The following is an 18,956-nucleotide window of genomic DNA, read 5'->3' on the forward strand; positions in this document are numbered from 1 at the left end:
ATTAAGTAAGAAACAAGGAATTCAATAAGAAACCAGTGGCAAATTTCACATGGATTGCCATGAAAACCATGTGGTTATATCTATGTAGTTTTTAAGTGTAAAGTTTCACTTGAGAACATCATCTTTAAAATTAAGTTTTAATTAATTATTAATTCTGAAACAATTCTTGGTAATAGGCAACAAATACATAATAGGAAGAGATAAGGATACCAAAGGCTTGAGAGGACAAAGATTGGCTCAACTATATTGGGAGAATATATATGTATTAAACTATTCTGTGCACTTACAATAGATTTTGAACAGAGAAGAGAGAAATAAAGGGATATATCATTTACACCTGGTACTATTCCAATTTTTAGCATGAGCTTGCTTGTAGATTAGGTGAAATGCACATATCTAAATGTAATACCTAGAGGAAAGCACATTCATGTACACCATTCAAATAAATGTTAAATACTAAATATTATGCTTCTTATCCAAACTATCCATGTGCTAATAGTTCACTAATCAAATATTAGCTGCAAACATTTTGACAGTAGAGCTTGGATGGGTAACAGTAACCCACTAGCCTCATGCTTTGTTCATCTTACATAGAATACTATACTCAACTATGCCTTTCCAAAGTTTAATGTGACTATTTTCAATATAAATTACCAGCTCTCTCAACAAAAACCGAAAAGTTCTTGACTACGCCACACACTATCAATCCTCTTGTAGCATCTGATGCTGGGGGCGGGGGACCCACACTGGAATGTGTGTACCAGCCACAAAATGATTGTTATGTTATAGCTAGTTAGTATGTATTGATATATTAAACTATATATTAAATATATTAAGGATATTGCACAGATGGGTTATCTGGAATTATCTGTATCAAGTCCAGTATTTGGTTAGTTCCATGATACTTTGACATTTTGACAAATATAAGAGATCATTGTGATTGATGGACAGGTATTCAGAATATAATTTCAAACTCAGAATACTGGATGAACTTTATGGAAGTTATATATATATGTATGTATTCCCTCATTGCATGTCTTGCAACCGGGTGATACACAAACACACACACACACACACACACAGACACACACACAGACACACACACGGCAAAACCAGGCTGTCAATCAATCTATAACACGGAAGCACACATGGAGAGAGGAACCACCCTCACAGGGCCACCCTTATATAGACAGCCTCTTAAAGTGGCAGTAACCCTGCTGACTGATTCTCATTTCATCATCCCAGTTTACAGCCTTACAGCAGCTGGTCAGCTATTAAATCATAATTACCTTAACAAAGTTCATTTTGTTTTCTATAGAAGAAAAATGTATATAGTTCAGAGTTGCCAAAACATGGATGGTCCTGATGTGCCAGTGTACTTACAGGCAACTATTCCCCTCAAAATTAATTTTATCGAAGCATGTTTATTACTGGGTTGATAATAAAGAATTTCTTCACTGTGGTTTCTCGCACTTGCTTCATCACACTTGTTTAGAACATTTAAAAAAATCCTGTGTAAGAAATTCTCTGAGCCCAGTCAAAGGGCATCATCAAATTATTTATTTTAACTATAGAATCTTTGCTATGGTCAGTATCTTTCACAGTACACAAAGAATGGATTTTATTGTTAAGATGAACATTGCAACTGTTTCTGCTTTTCACTCATCACTTTCATTTTTGCCCCACCGGATTACTGTATCATTTTTAGGATTTCAAACTAACATTTTGGGTTAAAAATATCTTTCCTTATTGAAATGTTTTGTTATTTTCAAAATTAATTTATTTTATTTATGGGCTTATATTTTAGCTGATGTAGAATGATACCAATCCCTTCTGGGGGAAATCAACTTCTCTCAGTCAACACTTTCTTAAATATATTGTTTTCCTTGATTCACACTGTTAAAGAATTGGGTCACTAGCCACTGCCAGAAGATCTTTGGCCTTATTATATATACATATTTAGTGGGAGGCATCTGTCCTGGATTTATGCCTAGCTTATCAACCAGTAAATCTTTGTTTTAAATCATTGGGCTTTTTCTATGCTAGAATTTTGTTAGCCATCATGATCCTTGAGATAAGTTAGGCTGCTAATCAACATACTTTGAGTCCTCTTTCAGACAAATTTGATAAATACTTGGTAACTTTGGCAAGTGGACATTCCAATCAAATTAATGGGTGATTTTTTTTTCTCTGTTGGGAGAGGAATGTATGTGTCAATTCAGGTGACAAGCCATTTCAGTGGGTTCTGGTGCTTGCTAAGCAATAATATGTGTATTTGAAGATGCCGGTGTGCTGTACTCACGTATTGGCAAAGAGTATGTTTATCTTCTTGAGATAGATTTGCAGCTCCTTGGACAGACTTTATTTAACTGTGTTTTTGTGGTTTCTATTCTGTGACATGCAAGAGTGTGGGAAAGCTGGAAAAAGCTTGGCTCCAAAAATGAACAAAAGAGGGAAGAAGGAAGACACTTTGGGGAAAAAAACAATTATTCAGAACAAAGAACATAATTTCAGAACACAGTCTAATTAGCAAAGGGTTCCAGAAGCTATTCAAGACATACTTTCTGAGCTGTTCATCAGGATATAGTATAGTTTCCAAGTCTCTCTTGGCCATTTATAGAATTACATACATGATTTCCATGTGAGGTATATAGAAATAGGGGTGCCTAATATATTCCCCAAAAACTGATGTTGATTCCACAAAAAATCTTTATGGGATCTGGTTCATTGATTCATGTATCCTCCTATATTTCCTAGCTATAAAACAGATTCAAAAGAGGAAAAAAGAAATCAAATTTTCTGCATACAGGAGAGATTTCCACTGGCTCAAAACACTTAGAAGAAAGTATTTCCTGAATGATTCGAGACCATGATTTTTCCATTCTTCAGCCATTTAGAACAAATAATTTGTTTTTTGTTTCTATTTGCAGCTTGATTTTGAATTCCACCAAGATTTCTTTTATATGTATATGTTTCATTTTTTTTAAAGATGAAAACTAGCAAGAACTAACATTTACACTACTGTAGAGGAAAAGGAGAGAAAAAAGAAAATCCAAAGTCTGTAATAAAAGTAAAGAAATAGTTTCTGATTTTCTTTTTAGCTGTTATTGATATAAGTATAAATTATCCTCCTAATCTTATCACCACAACATGAATTGCATTTTTGTTATCTATTTTTTGTAATGAAAACCATGTCATAATTTAATGTTTTTTTCTGTTTCACTCATAAAGTCTCTAAGAGATTTTTCAGTCAGCATTAAATTTGGATCATAAATTTCCTCTGATCAGAGCTGTCAGTCTGGCTATTTCAGCAAGTTCCACACAGTCACTATCCATTCCTCCATTTTGGTAATGTCAAATTGTTCAATCTTTGTGCATATAGCACTAGAGCTTATACACCACCTCTGGTATATGCTTCAGAATGTCAGCATATTGATCCCAACAATCTGGGTCTTCATTTTACTGACCTTGTAAGGATGGAAGGCTAAGTCAACCTTGAACCAGTCAGGATCAAACTCCAGGCTGTGGGCAGAGTTAGCCTGCAATACTGTATGTGTTTGAGGAAATAGGGAAAACTAATAAAAAGACTCAAGATAAATTAAATTAGCTATTTCTTGACCCAGTCATTTTGCTCAAGTTATCTGTTTGCCTCCCAAACTCTCTCAGAAGTTCTATGGGGCTAGAAGCCATTTTTTAATGTGTTCTTCTGGCTTCCAGGGGTTGTTTACTTCTTATTTAGGAAGATACACAACTCATCAAAACTACAAGTGCTTATTGTGATTACCCACCTTGTATGTATGTTTAAACATCAGTTTTCCCCAATCTGGGTATCCTTGGCGGGTGGTTTTTTATTTACCAGAATTCCCCAACCAACTTACCAATAGAGCCACTCCCAAAAATTTTGAATGTTGGCATCTGAAGACTGGAAGGTGCTCAAGAGTTTTTCTATGACTTCTACAGCTTTTGATAGTCTTACAATGAGCATGTTGCATAGGAATGTTTCTTTACTTATCAATAAAATTAAGTTCTTTTAATTAAGGCAAACATTTTTAGATTATATCCATGCAGATTTTATGGGCACTCCTGACCCGGGAGCTATAATAATGGGTGCTTCCATTCTGAATTGATGCCTAAACCAAATATAAGCAACAATATTGGGCCAGTGGGAGGAAGGTGTGTTGGATATGTTTGGCACCTTGAGCTATTTGTAAAAATAATAAAGGTGGGATGTAAACAGACAACAAAAATGCTACTTTTGTACCTCATAGCACTCAACATTTTCAGTTTTTTTTCTCTCTGATACGAAATGAACAAAATGCTTCATCTGTGTAACCTAAATTTGTTGAGAAAGAAGGCAGCAAACAAGAACTCCCTCCTCCAAAGCCTGTGGAGAGCTGATGCCAACTAGACAGTAGGGGGCTAAATGGAAAAAATAACTTGACCTAGTAGAAGGCAGAGTCTCTTAACATTTCTAACAGCTACGCATTTATTACATGGAAAAATGGTCTGGAAAAAGGTTGATGTTTTTGTCTCAGAACATTAGAATGACTTTCCCCCCTCAGATGATTTTTTTTTCAGCGCTGCCTTCTAATTTAGTGTTTTGTCTGGCAGGATAACCTCTACAGAAAGGCAGCTGAATGGATTCCAGAATAGCCTTAACAGCGCTGCATCCTGTGAGCCACTTGCAAACTCCACAGGTGAGCGAACTAAGACTCTACTATTACTAATTCATTTAAATGCTGCCTTTTGTTTCACTTTTGCAGTACCTTCTATCTTTATGTATCCTATAACCGTCTTACTAGTATATAGTAGATAAAATCTCCTTGGTGCAACCAGGAAATACCAAGAAAGGCTTGCTTACTTCTGAGCAGTAGGAAAGGTGCCTTACTATGACATTTTAAATGAAAAATCTAGAAATGGTGAAAAGAGAAATGGTTAATGGAGGAAAGAATGTACCCAGGCCAGAGAAAAAGGATGATTGTATCTCACATTCATCAGTGGCATCTTATAATACACACTTATTTTGCTATCGAGGTTTCTTTCCCTCTGTTTCCAATGACAATTCTGTTTTTTAAAGACAACAGGGGTTTCACATTTGCTTGTACTGAATTCATTTTAGAGTTGGAACTATATTTTTCACACATGAAAAGGACCAATAACAGTGGAAACTTTAAATTAGCTTGCATTTTTGTGTTTCTGCCATGTTAGCAAATGTGTTCATGTTTGGTTCTCATGAATCTCTTATCAATTTTCCTGGGATGTTCTTAAGTTAAGAAGAAAGGCTTCAGTGCAAAATAAAATAAAATAGTCAAGGGACCTGCTTTAGGCTAAGCCATTTTTTCCATTTTCCAGGTCTCTTGGAAGCTGGCCCTCAGATTATATTCGCCAGAGCTAGACCTTTGTACAGCCGAACCCGAACCATTGACACAATTTTAGGGCAAAGAAAGAAAAGGCCAGAGGAGGGAGGGCCAGCCTAAGGTAACAATAGGCATCTCTGTTTCCCCCAAATTTTCCTTTGGTAACTCTGTAATTTTAATAGTTATGCTAAGAAAAAAAAAGGGGGAAAGATCTATCTGAAAGAATCTCATAAAATGGAGTTTTGGTGAAAGGGAGAAACTAAGAATAGTAAATGGATGCCAGAAGCCTGTTCATAACATGCCATTTCCTAGTGTTGAGTACTGTAAGAAGGAAATAAGAATTTGTCTGTTTTTCTACTATAGATTCCTGGGGTAAGCAGCCAGAACCTTAAGTTTTAATCAGGAAAGTAAAGATTTATGGACTTCTGGTTTGCACGTTGGGCTGTTTTTCACATTCCGTAGACTTCAGTGAAGGCTCCAGAGGGCAAAAAACGTGCAAACTGGAATTCACTTCTGGGTTGCCTGTAGGGCAGTTTTTCGCCCTCCGAAGCTTTCAGGAAGCTTCCGTGAAGCCTCTGGAGGGCGAAGAATGGCCCTACAGGCAACCTGGAAGTCACTTTGTGTTCGTCTGTACGGCCGGTTTTCATGCTCCGGAGGCTTCAGTGAAGCTTCCTGAAGGCTCCAGAGGGCGGAAAACGGCCCTACGGACAAACCGGAAGTCACCGTTCCCAAACTTCCAGGTTGCTCATACGGCCGTTTTTTGCCATCTGGAGGCTTCATGGAAGCTCCTGAAGCCTCTAGAGGGCCTCTGGGAGGGCCGGGGAAGCTCTTTTGCTCTTCCCAGTCTTCTAGAAAGCCGTTGGAGCCTGGGTAGAGTGAAAAAAGCATGCAAAAAGCGGGGGGGGGGGTATTCTGGTTCGCGCGTGCAGTATGACCCCCCTGTGCTCCTCCCTCTTTGGGCACACGATCCAAAAAAGGTTAGCCATTACTGCCCTAGGTAGAATTTCACATTGGTAAATTCAATCTCCTTAATTTGGCATATTGAAAATTAAAGAAAATTAATTTAATCACTGATGTTACAAGCAGTTTTTAGTGTGTTTATATAATGACTAGGGTTTCAGAATAAATCCAGGATATTCTGTAATTTTTTTAGTGACACATTAATCTTTTGTGTTAAGAACATGAACATTTCCTTTTAGTAAGGCATTCTGTCCTTAAGTCAGGGAGTGATATAATCAATCCACAATAAAAATCCCTGCAGTTTTTACTTAACAATAGTAATTTGTCCTACAGAGTAGCAATGGCATTAATATCTTGCCCACTTTTGTTCAGTGTCTTACTATAATCAACTGTACATGTTGCCTTAATTTTGAAACAGTCCTTCATCAAATAGTACTTCAGATAACACAGCCTTAGTTTTAGCTTGAGATATTACACTGCAAAATACCTTCTTGTGAATATGCCCCAGTAGAGAAATGACAGTTATTAGAGCAGTGGTCGCCAACCTTTCTGGCTTGGTGGACCGGTGGAGGGGGAGGAGGGATGGTTCTGTGCGAGCGGGAGGCCCATGTATGAACTCCAATTGTGCTAGTGCCGGGCTTCTGCAAATGAAGGTTCATGCGTGAACGCACACATCCGCTGCTCATGCTAATGGGGCTTTGCAAGCACGTCCACCAATCACGTAAGTGGAGCTGCATGTGTGTGCACCCTTGCCCACTGCTTGCATAGCCCAGTTTAAAATGGGCTATGGCCCAGTAGTGGATCACAAACCAGGAGTTGGCAACCCCTGTATTAGAGTTAACTGTTAATGTCCCAAACTGTTTGAGAATTTTTCATTCATGTAGAATAATTGCATCACAAATGGGATTCAATAGTTGTCAGTGTATGGTGGACACTTGCTGAGTTGGTCATTTATATGTTCCACCATTTGTTTTGACCTCATTCACCAGAGTACTAATCACTGCAGATTTCTAAAGAATAGAGTAACTTTGTAATAGTTCCATTAAAAAAATACTAGGATTAGCACAGCCAATTGTAATCCAATCAATTTGATGTGCCTAATCAGCAAATTGTTTGTGAAATATCTTTATCAAAAGTTCACTGATTGGATGAACCTAGGGGAAAAAATTCTTAGTTGTGCCACCTGACAGTGAAGTACACCTATCAGGAGACTCTCCCTATTCTTCCTTTGTAGACTTGAAAGTGGCATTTAACTCAATTTCTGAGAGACACTGTGAGACACTCTGGGAAAAAATTGACAGGTTATTTCACCAATCATCACCTTCTTTGACTAATGATGATACTGAATAATGACACCACTATTGCAGATTACATGAATGAACAAATGAGAATTGAGTATGCCTATCCCAACCGCCAAAGGAATGAAACAAAGATATGTCTGTATTCGTATTTTAAATTTTTCGTATATTTTTTATTTATATCTTGCCTTTTGTTCAAGAGCTTAAGATGGCATAACACTCCCTCCTATTTCCCCTCACAATTATTACTGTCTAAAGTAGTTAGGCTGAGCGAGAATGATTTACTCAAAGTCATCCAGTGAGTTTCCGTGGCTGAGAAGTTAGAATTGGATGTCCCTTCTAGTCCAATACCTTATACACAATGCCATATGAGCTCTTTATCCTTATAATGACCACCATCTTCTCTCTGGGCTAAAAGACCCCCAATCATTGTAGTTTTTCCTCAGAGGGATCTACTATTTCCTTCTTGTCTGTTCTTTTCAGATTTTCAATATTATTGAGGTTTGAAGACATTGTTCCAGAGGTAGTCTTATATAGCATGGCCATCTATCAAACAATGCCATCTGTCAGGAGTCAAGAAGTGTTTAGTATCTGCTCTTGGCAATGGTATTTCCACCATCACCCCACTTCCGAGCTCTTTTGGTTCCCAACCTGATGATAATTTCAGAAGTCTTTAAAAAATGTTCTCCCAAGCCTTGGAACCAGGGTGCTTGTGGAGCCCCCTGCTAGTTGTGTTTTTTGTTATAGGGAGCATTATTGTCTGGACACAACTGTTTTTTTAGTGTAAGATGCCAGGGTCATTGTGGAGGTGCTTGGTCTTTAAATCTCATCAATCAGTCAATCTTAGAGTTATATAAGGACATTGCTATTGAGTCAGTAGTACATTCCATTCCCTTTCTTAATGATTCCAGGTTTAATAAATCAATAGATTTGTTGTGGTTGAAACATTCATAAACTAAAACCTACTTTATCTTATATATGAATCATTATACTCTGTTGGCAAGTATATGCTTGTACAGTCAAAGACATACACAGGGGGATATATAGAGGGGGGGGGAATGCAAATAGTGCTGTTGCAAGATATCAGTGGAAATTCCCAGCCTGATAGGCAAATGCCATTTGGAAGACAGACTTTCTTCAGCACAGTAATGTGGCAGGAAAGAATTAAACTCACCTTCCCACTTTTGTATTTTACAATTGAAATAACAAAATACAGGCACATTAAATACACTTGGACCCTTGGCAAAATGAATTTTAGTCTACACAAAATGAATTGTCACTGAATAGAATATTTTAAAAGTTAATTTTCCTGAGTTTTGAGAACACCTTACATGTAATGTTACAGATTACACTAGGCATATTTTTATCTTACAATTTTCATTATTATTTTAAATTGAAACTTAAATATTTGGCAAAATATTTTGTTGATGGAACAAAATGGAACAAAACTATGTCTGATCACTGATCAACAAGGCTTCATTAAAAATGGAAGATGGTAATTAATATCAAATATGCAATAAATATAGTATTACTAGCAATAAATATGATATATAGATTAAGGCTACATTATAATTAATCAATGCTGCAAAATCACTTGACTAAATTGATTAATCTTTTATTTAAGCATTGCATTTATTTGGTGTTAATCTTCATTTTTAAAAGTGGATTATATTTATTGATAATTGCCCAGCACTGAAGATCTTGAACATGAAAAAGCATAGAGTTGAAACTCTTATGGATTTCATCTAATCCTTTGTTTGGTGCAGGAATTCAAATGAAATCATATGGATAAATATGTATTCAACCTTTGCTTAAGTATTTCTTCATCAGATTTTTTTATCATTTTTGCCCTTTTTTGTTTATACAGCTTGCAAGATTTTATATTGATTATGACAATGATAGTACAAGAAATGTAAAACAAATTCATTAATAAAAATACAAATGTATCAGATCTAGGTATGCAAAAATTTAAGATACATATAGTAAGAACACGATACCATCTGCCCATAATTTATCCCAGGGTAATATAGAGTGGTTCTCCTCAGTTCCCAGAGGCCTAACAAAATAATCAAGGTGTTACTAAGTTATGAAATACTAAAAGGGATGGAGTATTCTTATTCCTGGAAGAAAAATCTTTCATAAAATAGGAATTCCAAGAGAATGTTCACTTCCAAGTTTCCTCCTGTCACACCCGATTGTGTGGTTGTGTAGATTTTTAGCATGCATTCGCTCCATGGACATAAAGCAGATTCCATTTGGAGCAGGTTGTCTGGAAAATAACTAGGCTCCAAGTCAATTAGCTAGATATGGCACATACAGTTTGATACTCTTCATACTTTTGGCTACATCAAGCTAATTAATATAATTCACATGCCAAGTAGGATTAATAACAATTCTAGTTCAAAATCCTCCCTATCTTGCTATATCTGTTTAGCTATACGTAATAGAGAATTCTATTTTTAAAAAAATATAGTGTCAGGACCAAGTGTTGGTTGCTAGAAATCCAGATATCTGGTGATATTAGGGTGACAAGAGAATGGTATATAGAGAGTTTGGCAATTATATGAATATCTGAAGTGTTTGGAATAATTGGAGGCTTGTGAAGACCTTCTTGGTTTGGTGCAATATAAGAAACAGCAGCAGTGGCTTGGGAGGCTGGCAGAGAGCCAGTCCTCTGGAATCCTCTGTACTTGAGAGACCGCTTCCTGCCAATTACCTCCCTTTGACCTATTAGATCGCACAGATTAGGCCTCCTCCGAGTTCCATCCGCCAGTCAGTGCCGACTGGCGACTATGCGGAGGAGGGCCTTCTCTGTAGCAGCTCCGACCCTTTGGAACGATCTCCCCGTGGAGATTCGTACCCTCACCACCGTCCAGACCTTCCGCACAGCCCTTAAGATCTGGCTATCCCGTCAGGCCTGGGGATAAGGATTACGCCGCCCCACCCGAATGTTGAATGACTGTTGTGTTTTATTGTTATTATTTTGTTTATTCACGTATTGTGTTATATTGTCTTGCACTCCCCTTCCCATGAATTGTAAGCCGCCCTGAGTCCCCTCAGGGAAAAGGGCGGCCTATAAATAATAAACAATTCAATTCAATTCAATTCAATCACCTGCTGAGTGGCTAGAGTGCAGTCAGGTTGCCATGAAAAGTTTGGTGGATTGAAATCAGAGTTGGCAAAGCAGAGCGAGAGGCTCCTTAGAGAGCAGGCAATAGCCAAATCAGTATCGCTGATAAGCTGGATGGCAGCACAAGAATTCCAGCCACAGGATGGTCCAGACTGGAGAGTCATCTTCCTGGGGATGGTTGCAAAATTCTATGTTGGATGTGATGCCAGTGACAGCTTAATGGTGATGACTACTCAAGACTGCTAGTTTTCAGAAAGCTCCATTGATGATGGTTATCTGGGGATTGCCAACTTTACTCTACCAGAGGTTTGGAGGCTTTTAGATTTGAGGTGGCAGGAGCTGGAACTATATAGGAATAGGTGATATTCCTATAGCTTGTAGCTGCTACGGCTTTGGTTTTGACTTCTTTTTTTGTCATTTTCCTTTTTTGCACTATGCCATGGACCTAAGAGAGGAGGATCTGCTAGGTCTGTTATACAGGTAGTCCATTTAGTGACCATTCGAAGTTACAACAGTATGACAGTTGCAATGTCTTGATCACCTTCTGTGTCATTTTGACAAGCAAAGTCAATAGAGAAGTCTAATGAGGGAATTGCTGGCTGGGGTATTCAAGGAATTGAAGTCTACACTTCTTAAAGTGGGAAAACACTTTCTAAAGTTTCTATAGATTAAGACATTATAGATTATAGGCCTATCTGGATGTGCTTGGGAAGTAGTGACCTTGGGCCAGACATTCTCTCTCAGTCCAAACTCATCTCACAGGTTTGTTGTTGTGGGGAAAATAGAAGGAGGAAAGTGAGTTGGACATGTTTGCCCCCTTGAGTTATTTGTAAAAATAATAAAGGCAGAGTATACATAAATAAGTATTACAGTTGAGGATATTAGAGAAAAGGAAATCAAGCCGATAGTGACTCAGATGCTCAGAAACTTTTTGCATTCATAATAATGTTCACTCTTGTGTTCAAAATATCAACAGGAGTAAAGGAAGAGAATACACACACACACACACACACACACATTTGCTATTCATAGGCCAGATATCTGAACATCTGGAAATAATTCAGCATGTACCTGTGTTTGATTATATGTAGACACTTGAACTATGTGCATGAAAGAGAGAGAAGTGAGAGAGGGGAATGTTTAGGCGTATAAAAGCACAAGAGACAGTATGTGAGTGGCCTCTGGGGTCCAGGACACTCCTGGGCATCCAAATACTATAAATTAAGTAGGCCTAGCAAAGAGGAAAGTATCATTTGTTAACTTAAATAGGCAATTGTTGTTGCACAGTAGAAATCAACAGAAGGGGGAAATAAGGTCTCAATTACCAATATTCATAGCTGTTTGTATAAACTCTTTATAATTTATATATCTGTGCCAGAGTCTTTCTGAGTTTTGGTTACCATACACTAGCATGGCTCTCTTCCTATGATGTATCCAATTTATACAGTGACACTGGAGTTATATAAGAGCCAAGGTGGCGCAGTGGTTAAATGCAGCACTGCAGGCTACTGCTAGATCAGCAGGTCAGCGGTTCAAATCTCACCGGCTCAGGGTTGACTCAGCCTTCCATCCTTCTGAGGTGGGTAAAATGAGGACCCAGATTGTTGGGGGCAATATGCTGACTCTCTGTAAACCGCTTAGAGAGGCCTGAAAGGCCTATGAAGCGATATATAAGTCTACTGCTATTGCTATTACTTGAGAGACCGCCTTCTGCCAATTACCTCCCTGCGACCAATAAGATCACACAGATTGGGCCTCCTCCGTATTCCATCGGCCAGCCAGTGTCGGCTGGCAACTACAAGGAGGAGGGCCTTCTCAGTAGTCGCCCCGACCCTTTGGAACGAACTCCCCGTGGAGATTCGTACCCTCACCACCGTCCAGGCCTTCCGCACAGCCTTGAAGAACTGGCTAGCCCGTCAGGCCTGGGGATGAAGATAGTTGCCCCTCCCGAATGATGAATGCATGTTGGTTACTGTTTTTATTATATGTGTCTCTGTTATTGTCTGTATTTCCCCTTCCCCGATTTTGTGTGAGCCGCCCTGAGTCCCCTCAGGGAAAAGGGCGGCCTACAAATCTCAATAAAATCACAAAAATCACAAAAAAATATAAGAGTGAAGTACAAATATTTATTTTGACTCCAGTCATCATATGAAACCTAAACTTATTTTAATAGCAATAGCATTTAGACCTCCTTATACTGCTTCATAGTGCTTTATAGGGTTAGGGTTAGGAAAGCAAAGGCTCAGAATGAACAAAGACATGCAACAAAAGTCAAATATAATTTTAAAAAAGTTTCTTTCAACATATAAATAATAAGGAAAAAACTCAAGGAAACAGTCAGTCCACTAAAGAGAGAAGATAACAAGAAAGTAACATGCAATAGAGAGAAAGCAGAGCTGCTTAACTCATTCTTTGCATCAGTCTCCACATAGAAAGAAACTGGAGCCCAACCTACTAAAAACATAACTGTAAAAGACAGATTAGAAATAAGCAAGAAAATGGTAAGAGAACACCTTTCTGACCTTGATGAATATAAATCACCGGGAGCTGATGGATTACATTCCAGAGTTCTGAAGGACCTTATATTATCTCACAAACATTGAATCATATCTTAAAAAAATCTTGGAGCATTGTGGAGCTACCAGATGATTGGAAAAAAACTGATGTGGTTCCTATCTTTTTTTTAAAAAGTGAGGGGGAAACATACCTAGGAAACTATAGACCAAGCAGTCTAAAATCAATACCTGGGAAGATATTGGAAAAGATAATCAAAAAACAGATCTGTGAACATCTAGAAACAAAGTTATAACTAGTAGCCAGCATGGTTTTGTTAAAAACAGATCATGCCAAACCAATCTTATTTCATTCTTTGTCAAAGTGACTAAATTAATAGACCAGCAAAATGTTGTAGACATTGTATATTTAGACTTCAGCAAATAGACCACAGTATTCCAATATTTGAGGGGCTACCACAAAGAAGGGAGGGTCAAATTATTCTCCAAAGCAGAAGGCAAAACAAGAAACAATGGATGGAAACTAATCAAGGAGAGAAGAAACCTGGAATTAAGGAGAAACTTCCTAACAGTGAGGATAATTAACCAGTAAAATGGCTTGCCTTCAGAAGTTCCTCACTGGAGGTTTTTAAGAAGACACTTGTCTGAAATGGTGTAGGGTCTCCTGCTTGGGCTGGACTAGAGGACTTCCAGGGTCCCTTCCAGCTCTATTCTGGTTGACATAGGCAGACGGAAACCCAACCAGGTAATGTATTCTGGTTGGATGATGGAGAAGCTGATAGTAGGAGAGAGCTTAGTTTCTGATAGGAATCTTTTTCTTCAGGGGAAAGCTGGCAGAGGTAAAGTTTTTAAAAAACAGAAACTTTGGGAAGAAGGAAATTTGATGAAAATGTCATGGCTGGCAAACTTAAGTTAGGCCTAGGCAGTGTTTGCTGTTGAAGACCGGGTATTGGCTTTAGTAAAGAGCAGTATTGGCTGAAGATCCTGAGTTGGGCTGGGCAGTATTTTACTGTTGAAGTGTAGTAAAAGTTGAGGAGACGCCAAGACACAATTCATGAAATGGACAAGAGCATGATACAGAAAAGTACACTAAAGAAAAGTGGGGCCCAACATGAGACATAAATTACCCAGCAAAGGGGATCGGGGGGGGGGGGGGAGCCAGAAAGAAGGAAGATATACTCTACCAGCCAAAAGGCTGCCAGCCTAAATACTGTCAGTATCTTTTGTCTCAGAAATAGGACATTATTTAGAGATTAAATCAACAATATTGAATGCATACATATGCCATTAAAGAACTTAAATGCATAAGGAGCGTAAGGTGTATAATGTTCAGCAAAGAAAAAAAAACTCATTCCTTTTGCAGTACATTTTAAATCTCAATCCACGGCTTCATTTCTTTCCTGCTGGTTATCAGTAAAAATGGGCAGGAGAAGATGGGAGAGCTCAGACCTCGCTTTTCTAGCTTAATTAATCTTGCTAAGGAATACAACTCAAAATAGATGCTGTTTGTCTTAATAAAAAAGAAGATAAAATCTCAAGAGAAGTTTTGCATTCTGTCTTTCATCAAATATGGAAGACTCATGAAAAGCCGAGGACAAGGTCCCTTCTGATAAATTGCTGGTAATACTTTTGGTACCACCATTGTGTTAGAGACAATTAGCCATAAAACATCTTCCAGTTTCATGTGATGCTGGGAATTTAGAAAGTACCTTAGAAAAGCATTTAAATGAAATATTTTATGAAAGCAGTGTAAATCATCTTCTATTTTCATATTTGCTTCTATCTTTATTAGGTTCCCATTGTTGAAGGAGTTGGGGGATATGGGTATTATAATCTGGAAATAGAACACACACACACACACACATTCTTCATATGAATAAAACTATTGAATGCCAGTTGATTAGACTGAAAAATAATATCACAAATACAATAACATGTGTTAGCAACATTTAGCAACATTAGGTGAAGAGTTTGTTTTAATGTATTGTTCATATTTTCAAACATCCACTATTTCCAGGAATATTGGTCTCCAACTTGGAGCACACCAGATATCATGTAGTGAACAACTAGGACTTCTTTCCATATAAGTTACCCAAAATCTTTGTAAGGAGATGATTGCAGAGCTTTTTCTGATCTCTGATAGATGAGAAGCCCAGAAAAAGGGATTAGAAGTAATACAGTAGCATTTCCAATGGCAGCCATTAAAGCTTTGTGGATTGTCCATTCAGTTTTGCCAGTTGTATTAAGAGAAACTCCTACATCTTGCAAGTCAGTGTACGTGTTTTGAAAACTGTTATGTATGTTTTTTGTGTGTTTCTTTCAGCTCCTGTTTGTGGTTATTTTTTGAAGAAGGATTCTTCCTAAATAATGAACAATCAGTTCAGTGCTTCAGCATGCAAGGAGGAGATGAAGCAGGAATGACTGTTCATCATTCCACGTTCCTGGCTACACCCAGATTGATAACAAGATTTGTCTCAGACTCCAGAATTTTCCCTTAGGAGAGAAAAACAGCCGAGTGTTTGTGGAAATAGCGTTCAAGCTCTGACATGAGGTTTCTACTCCACGGAGCTTTTGCTGCCAAGTCTCAGGGTTTCCTTTGTGTTCTATATCACATCTTCTACCAAATAGCCTTTAAATTGAGGTTATGGCTCATAAGATAGAAGTTCTGAATTGTGTCTATATTATGTATACCGGGCCCAGATTTCTCTTTCCAGTTAGACATTTCGGCCTCCCCTGAGCATGATGAAGTTTCTCTACTGGATGGTGGACACAGTTCGCACAACATGACTACAGTTAACGCATGTGATTAAAATGATGACTGATTATATAGACACTTGTGCTGGATGCTCTCAATGTTGGCAAGAAGCCATAAAAATTCTCAGTCTGTGAATAAAGTCAATCATTTTGTTCGTTTAACTTATAATTTATTCTCCACAATTAGTTGACAATTTATTCCAGCTTTTTTCCTTGTATTATGTTCTTCCTCACATTTCACATATTCTTAATAATTTGTGTTTCCAAGACCCGGCCCTTTCATAGAAATTGTCACTGTAGATGATGAATCTGAACAAAGGTGCTTCATCAGCTATCATTATAGCTTCATTTAACACTCTAAATGCTTTTTTGTTTATCAGTAATTCAACTTTTGAAAGATTTGTAAAGCAAACAGAACTTTATTATCACAATTTGATCTTTTTCTCTATTCAGATCTTTTGCTTGCAATAAGTATGTCCTATGCATAATTTTTAAGTGGGTATCTTAAGACTCATGTGTGTGGCAGGTGGCCAGAGTTAATATTTAAGGCAGTGGAGGAGTGACAAAACCTACATGGAATGAGGCAGTGATGGAAAATATCATGCATACATGCAGGACTATTTTCAGGGGGTTTTCTTTTTTTATGGGAATTTTTTTTTGTTTTTAAACTATGTGCCTGTTTCTCCACTTACTGTATAGTTTTATTCGTTCTTATTTTTATTTTCACCAAAATGGCTTTCTAGCTTAATTTCTGAGGTTTACTTGTGGCTCTTTGCATATCTCAGCTACTCCATCTTGTCAAGGAGTTATCTTGTTTATTTTGAACTTCACAGAGAAGGTAATGTTTTTTAACCCCTATATGTGGATTTTGTCATGTTAGTGGACAAGATAAGGAGGAGGAGTTCAACTTTAATGCTGGTTAAATAGCAAATGTCAGCTAAGAGTAACAGATTTTGAGTGATACTGAATACCATTTTGTTTCCCCCGATTTTGCTTCCAGGTTTCTAAATAAAATGATTCCCATTGTGTTCAAGTACTTTCACATCTAGGAAAAAACTAATTAGAGAATTTAAAATCAGAATTTCAAACTCTCCAATTATTTCAGTGACACTGAACATTGAACATATGTGTCTTACATTGACATTTCACAAGACCCAAGAAGTTGAATGAATTTGAGCCTTTGCACTGAAAGGGGAAAAGGGGTTTATAGACAAATATTAATAAGATATTTGAGATTAAAAAGAAATTGCCTTTAGTATTTGTTTTTCAAGTACTCTAACTGAAGGCCATTTTCTTGATATATCCTTGCTAGAACCAAAAATCAAAACCAGCTTGTTAGATGCCATCTAGGAAAAATCCTTAAGTCCCCCAGATATGCCCTGCTTAATAAAGTAGCTGTGACTCTGATCCTTGCCATCTGATCCAGAATTGTATTTTCAAGATATTAAGACAATTCTATAAATATGTGCTACTTTCATGCCAAATATCATCTGTGTGTTTCAGATTTTTTTTAGTTTTGTTCTACTCCTGTTCATCTACAGAAATAATGGAAGTTGAACATCAAAACAGTTCTAAATGTTTACCTGTTCACAATAGATTGCCAGCATAAGACTAAGCTTTTGTCTTATCTATAAAATTGCATTATCTTAGAGGGCATCAAATAAGATGCCACATTAAGGAAAATAAAGTGCATCTTTTGTAGGGTGTGGCAATATTTGCAATCTTCCGGCAAGTTTCTTCGGCTTGTCCTCATTCTTAATTTTGATCAAAATTATTAATATATGCTTTAGAGGTATTTTGTACTGGAGATATTTTGTGTTGCAGAAAAGGAACTATGATAGTGAAAGGTATAAAATGAGATGTTTCGTTCTTTATGGTAAAGGTGGTTCTATAATTAAATCTAAAACTTTTGTTGAAGACTGCAGAGTTGATATTCGAATGTGCTGTTATGTAAGAGGCTGACATTTAAGCACGGAAATAAAGTTATGCAGAAATTGCATATGGAAATCAAAATCTAGCTCAGTTTTCAAAAGAATAATATATCTTGCTGGGGGAAAAAATTGCATCCACCTGTATTTATTTTTAAGTAACATCAGAAGCAATGGTACAGCAGAAAAAGATTCCAGATGATTAATTTTATATGTTGTAGTTTATTTATAAATATTTCACTTCAAAATTATATAGATCATTGTAGAAATCAAGAGATTTCACTTCAAAATTATATAGATTATTGCAGAAATCAAGAGGTGTCTCTTGTCCACAAAAGTTAAAGCACAGTAAAGTACTGTATGTCCTTGGGACAGTTACTTGCCTCACTTTTAGCTTGTTCAAAGAGATCTTAAGAGAAAAATTAGAAGGCTAAAAGCTAAGCAATGAGTGGGAAGTACCCTCTTATCTGAATTGGAGTTTTCCTGCCACAGGCTCTTAGCCAAAGAGTTGATATGATAGATTGACACCACCCCAGCTGCTGTATCTGGAATTTTTCATGTTTCATAAAAAATGTTTCTTATTAGCAATTAGAACAGCATGATAGAAAGTGAACAGTAATAAGGTTGTGCTAGAGAGAGGCCTAGCTAGGGTTTAACAGAAATAAAGAAGAAAACTATGCAATTCAATGCCACATTTTGAACTGGCAAACCCCAATAGCTCACTTGTCTTGTTTGCAGCAAAATAATAAAGTGCTAAAAAAAGTGGTTTTCTGTTTCCCCGCATAAGGACCTCCATGTAGTTTGGAAGCCAAATGTGTTCTTCCTCTTGAGGAATATCTGTTATGCTTTCATTGATTGACCGATTTATGTTGTGCCATCTAATCAGTGTGACTCTTAGCATTCCACATTTCTCTATGACACTTTATCTCTAACCAGGCCCTTCAGGTCTTCCAACACTATTCTTTCAGTAGCAAAATGTTTTAAAGTAAAGATGCAGAATTCCAATGTGATCAGAA

The 18,956-nt window shown here is 37.3% G+C and overlaps 1 protein-coding gene across 7 annotated transcripts in view; it reads left to right on the top strand.

Annotated features, from left to right (window-relative positions):
• TTLL5 (tubulin tyrosine ligase like 5) overlaps window positions 1–16,181 on the top strand; it is a 146,170-nt gene extending 129,989 nt beyond the window's left edge. For all 7 annotated transcript variants that reach the window (XM_087724422.1, XM_087724409.1, XM_087724413.1 and 4 more), the window contains 2 exons: window positions 4,612–4,697; window positions 15,582–16,181. In XM_087724422.1, the coding sequence (XP_087580548.1) occupies window positions 4,612–4,697; window positions 15,582–15,622 (127 nt within the window). In that variant the 3' untranslated portion in view covers window positions 15,623–16,181. The remainder of the gene's footprint in view (window positions 1–4,611; window positions 4,698–15,581) is intronic.
• The last annotated feature ends 2,775 nt before the right edge of the window (window positions 16,182–18,956 follow it).

This window comes from Thamnophis sirtalis, unplaced genomic scaffold, assembly GCF_051295495.1.
Source record: "Thamnophis sirtalis isolate CommonGarterSnake01/CBP01778 unplaced genomic scaffold, rThaSir2_p1.2 scaffold_1, whole genome shotgun sequence".
NCBI lineage: Eukaryota > Metazoa > Chordata > Lepidosauria > Squamata > Natricidae > Thamnophis > Thamnophis sirtalis.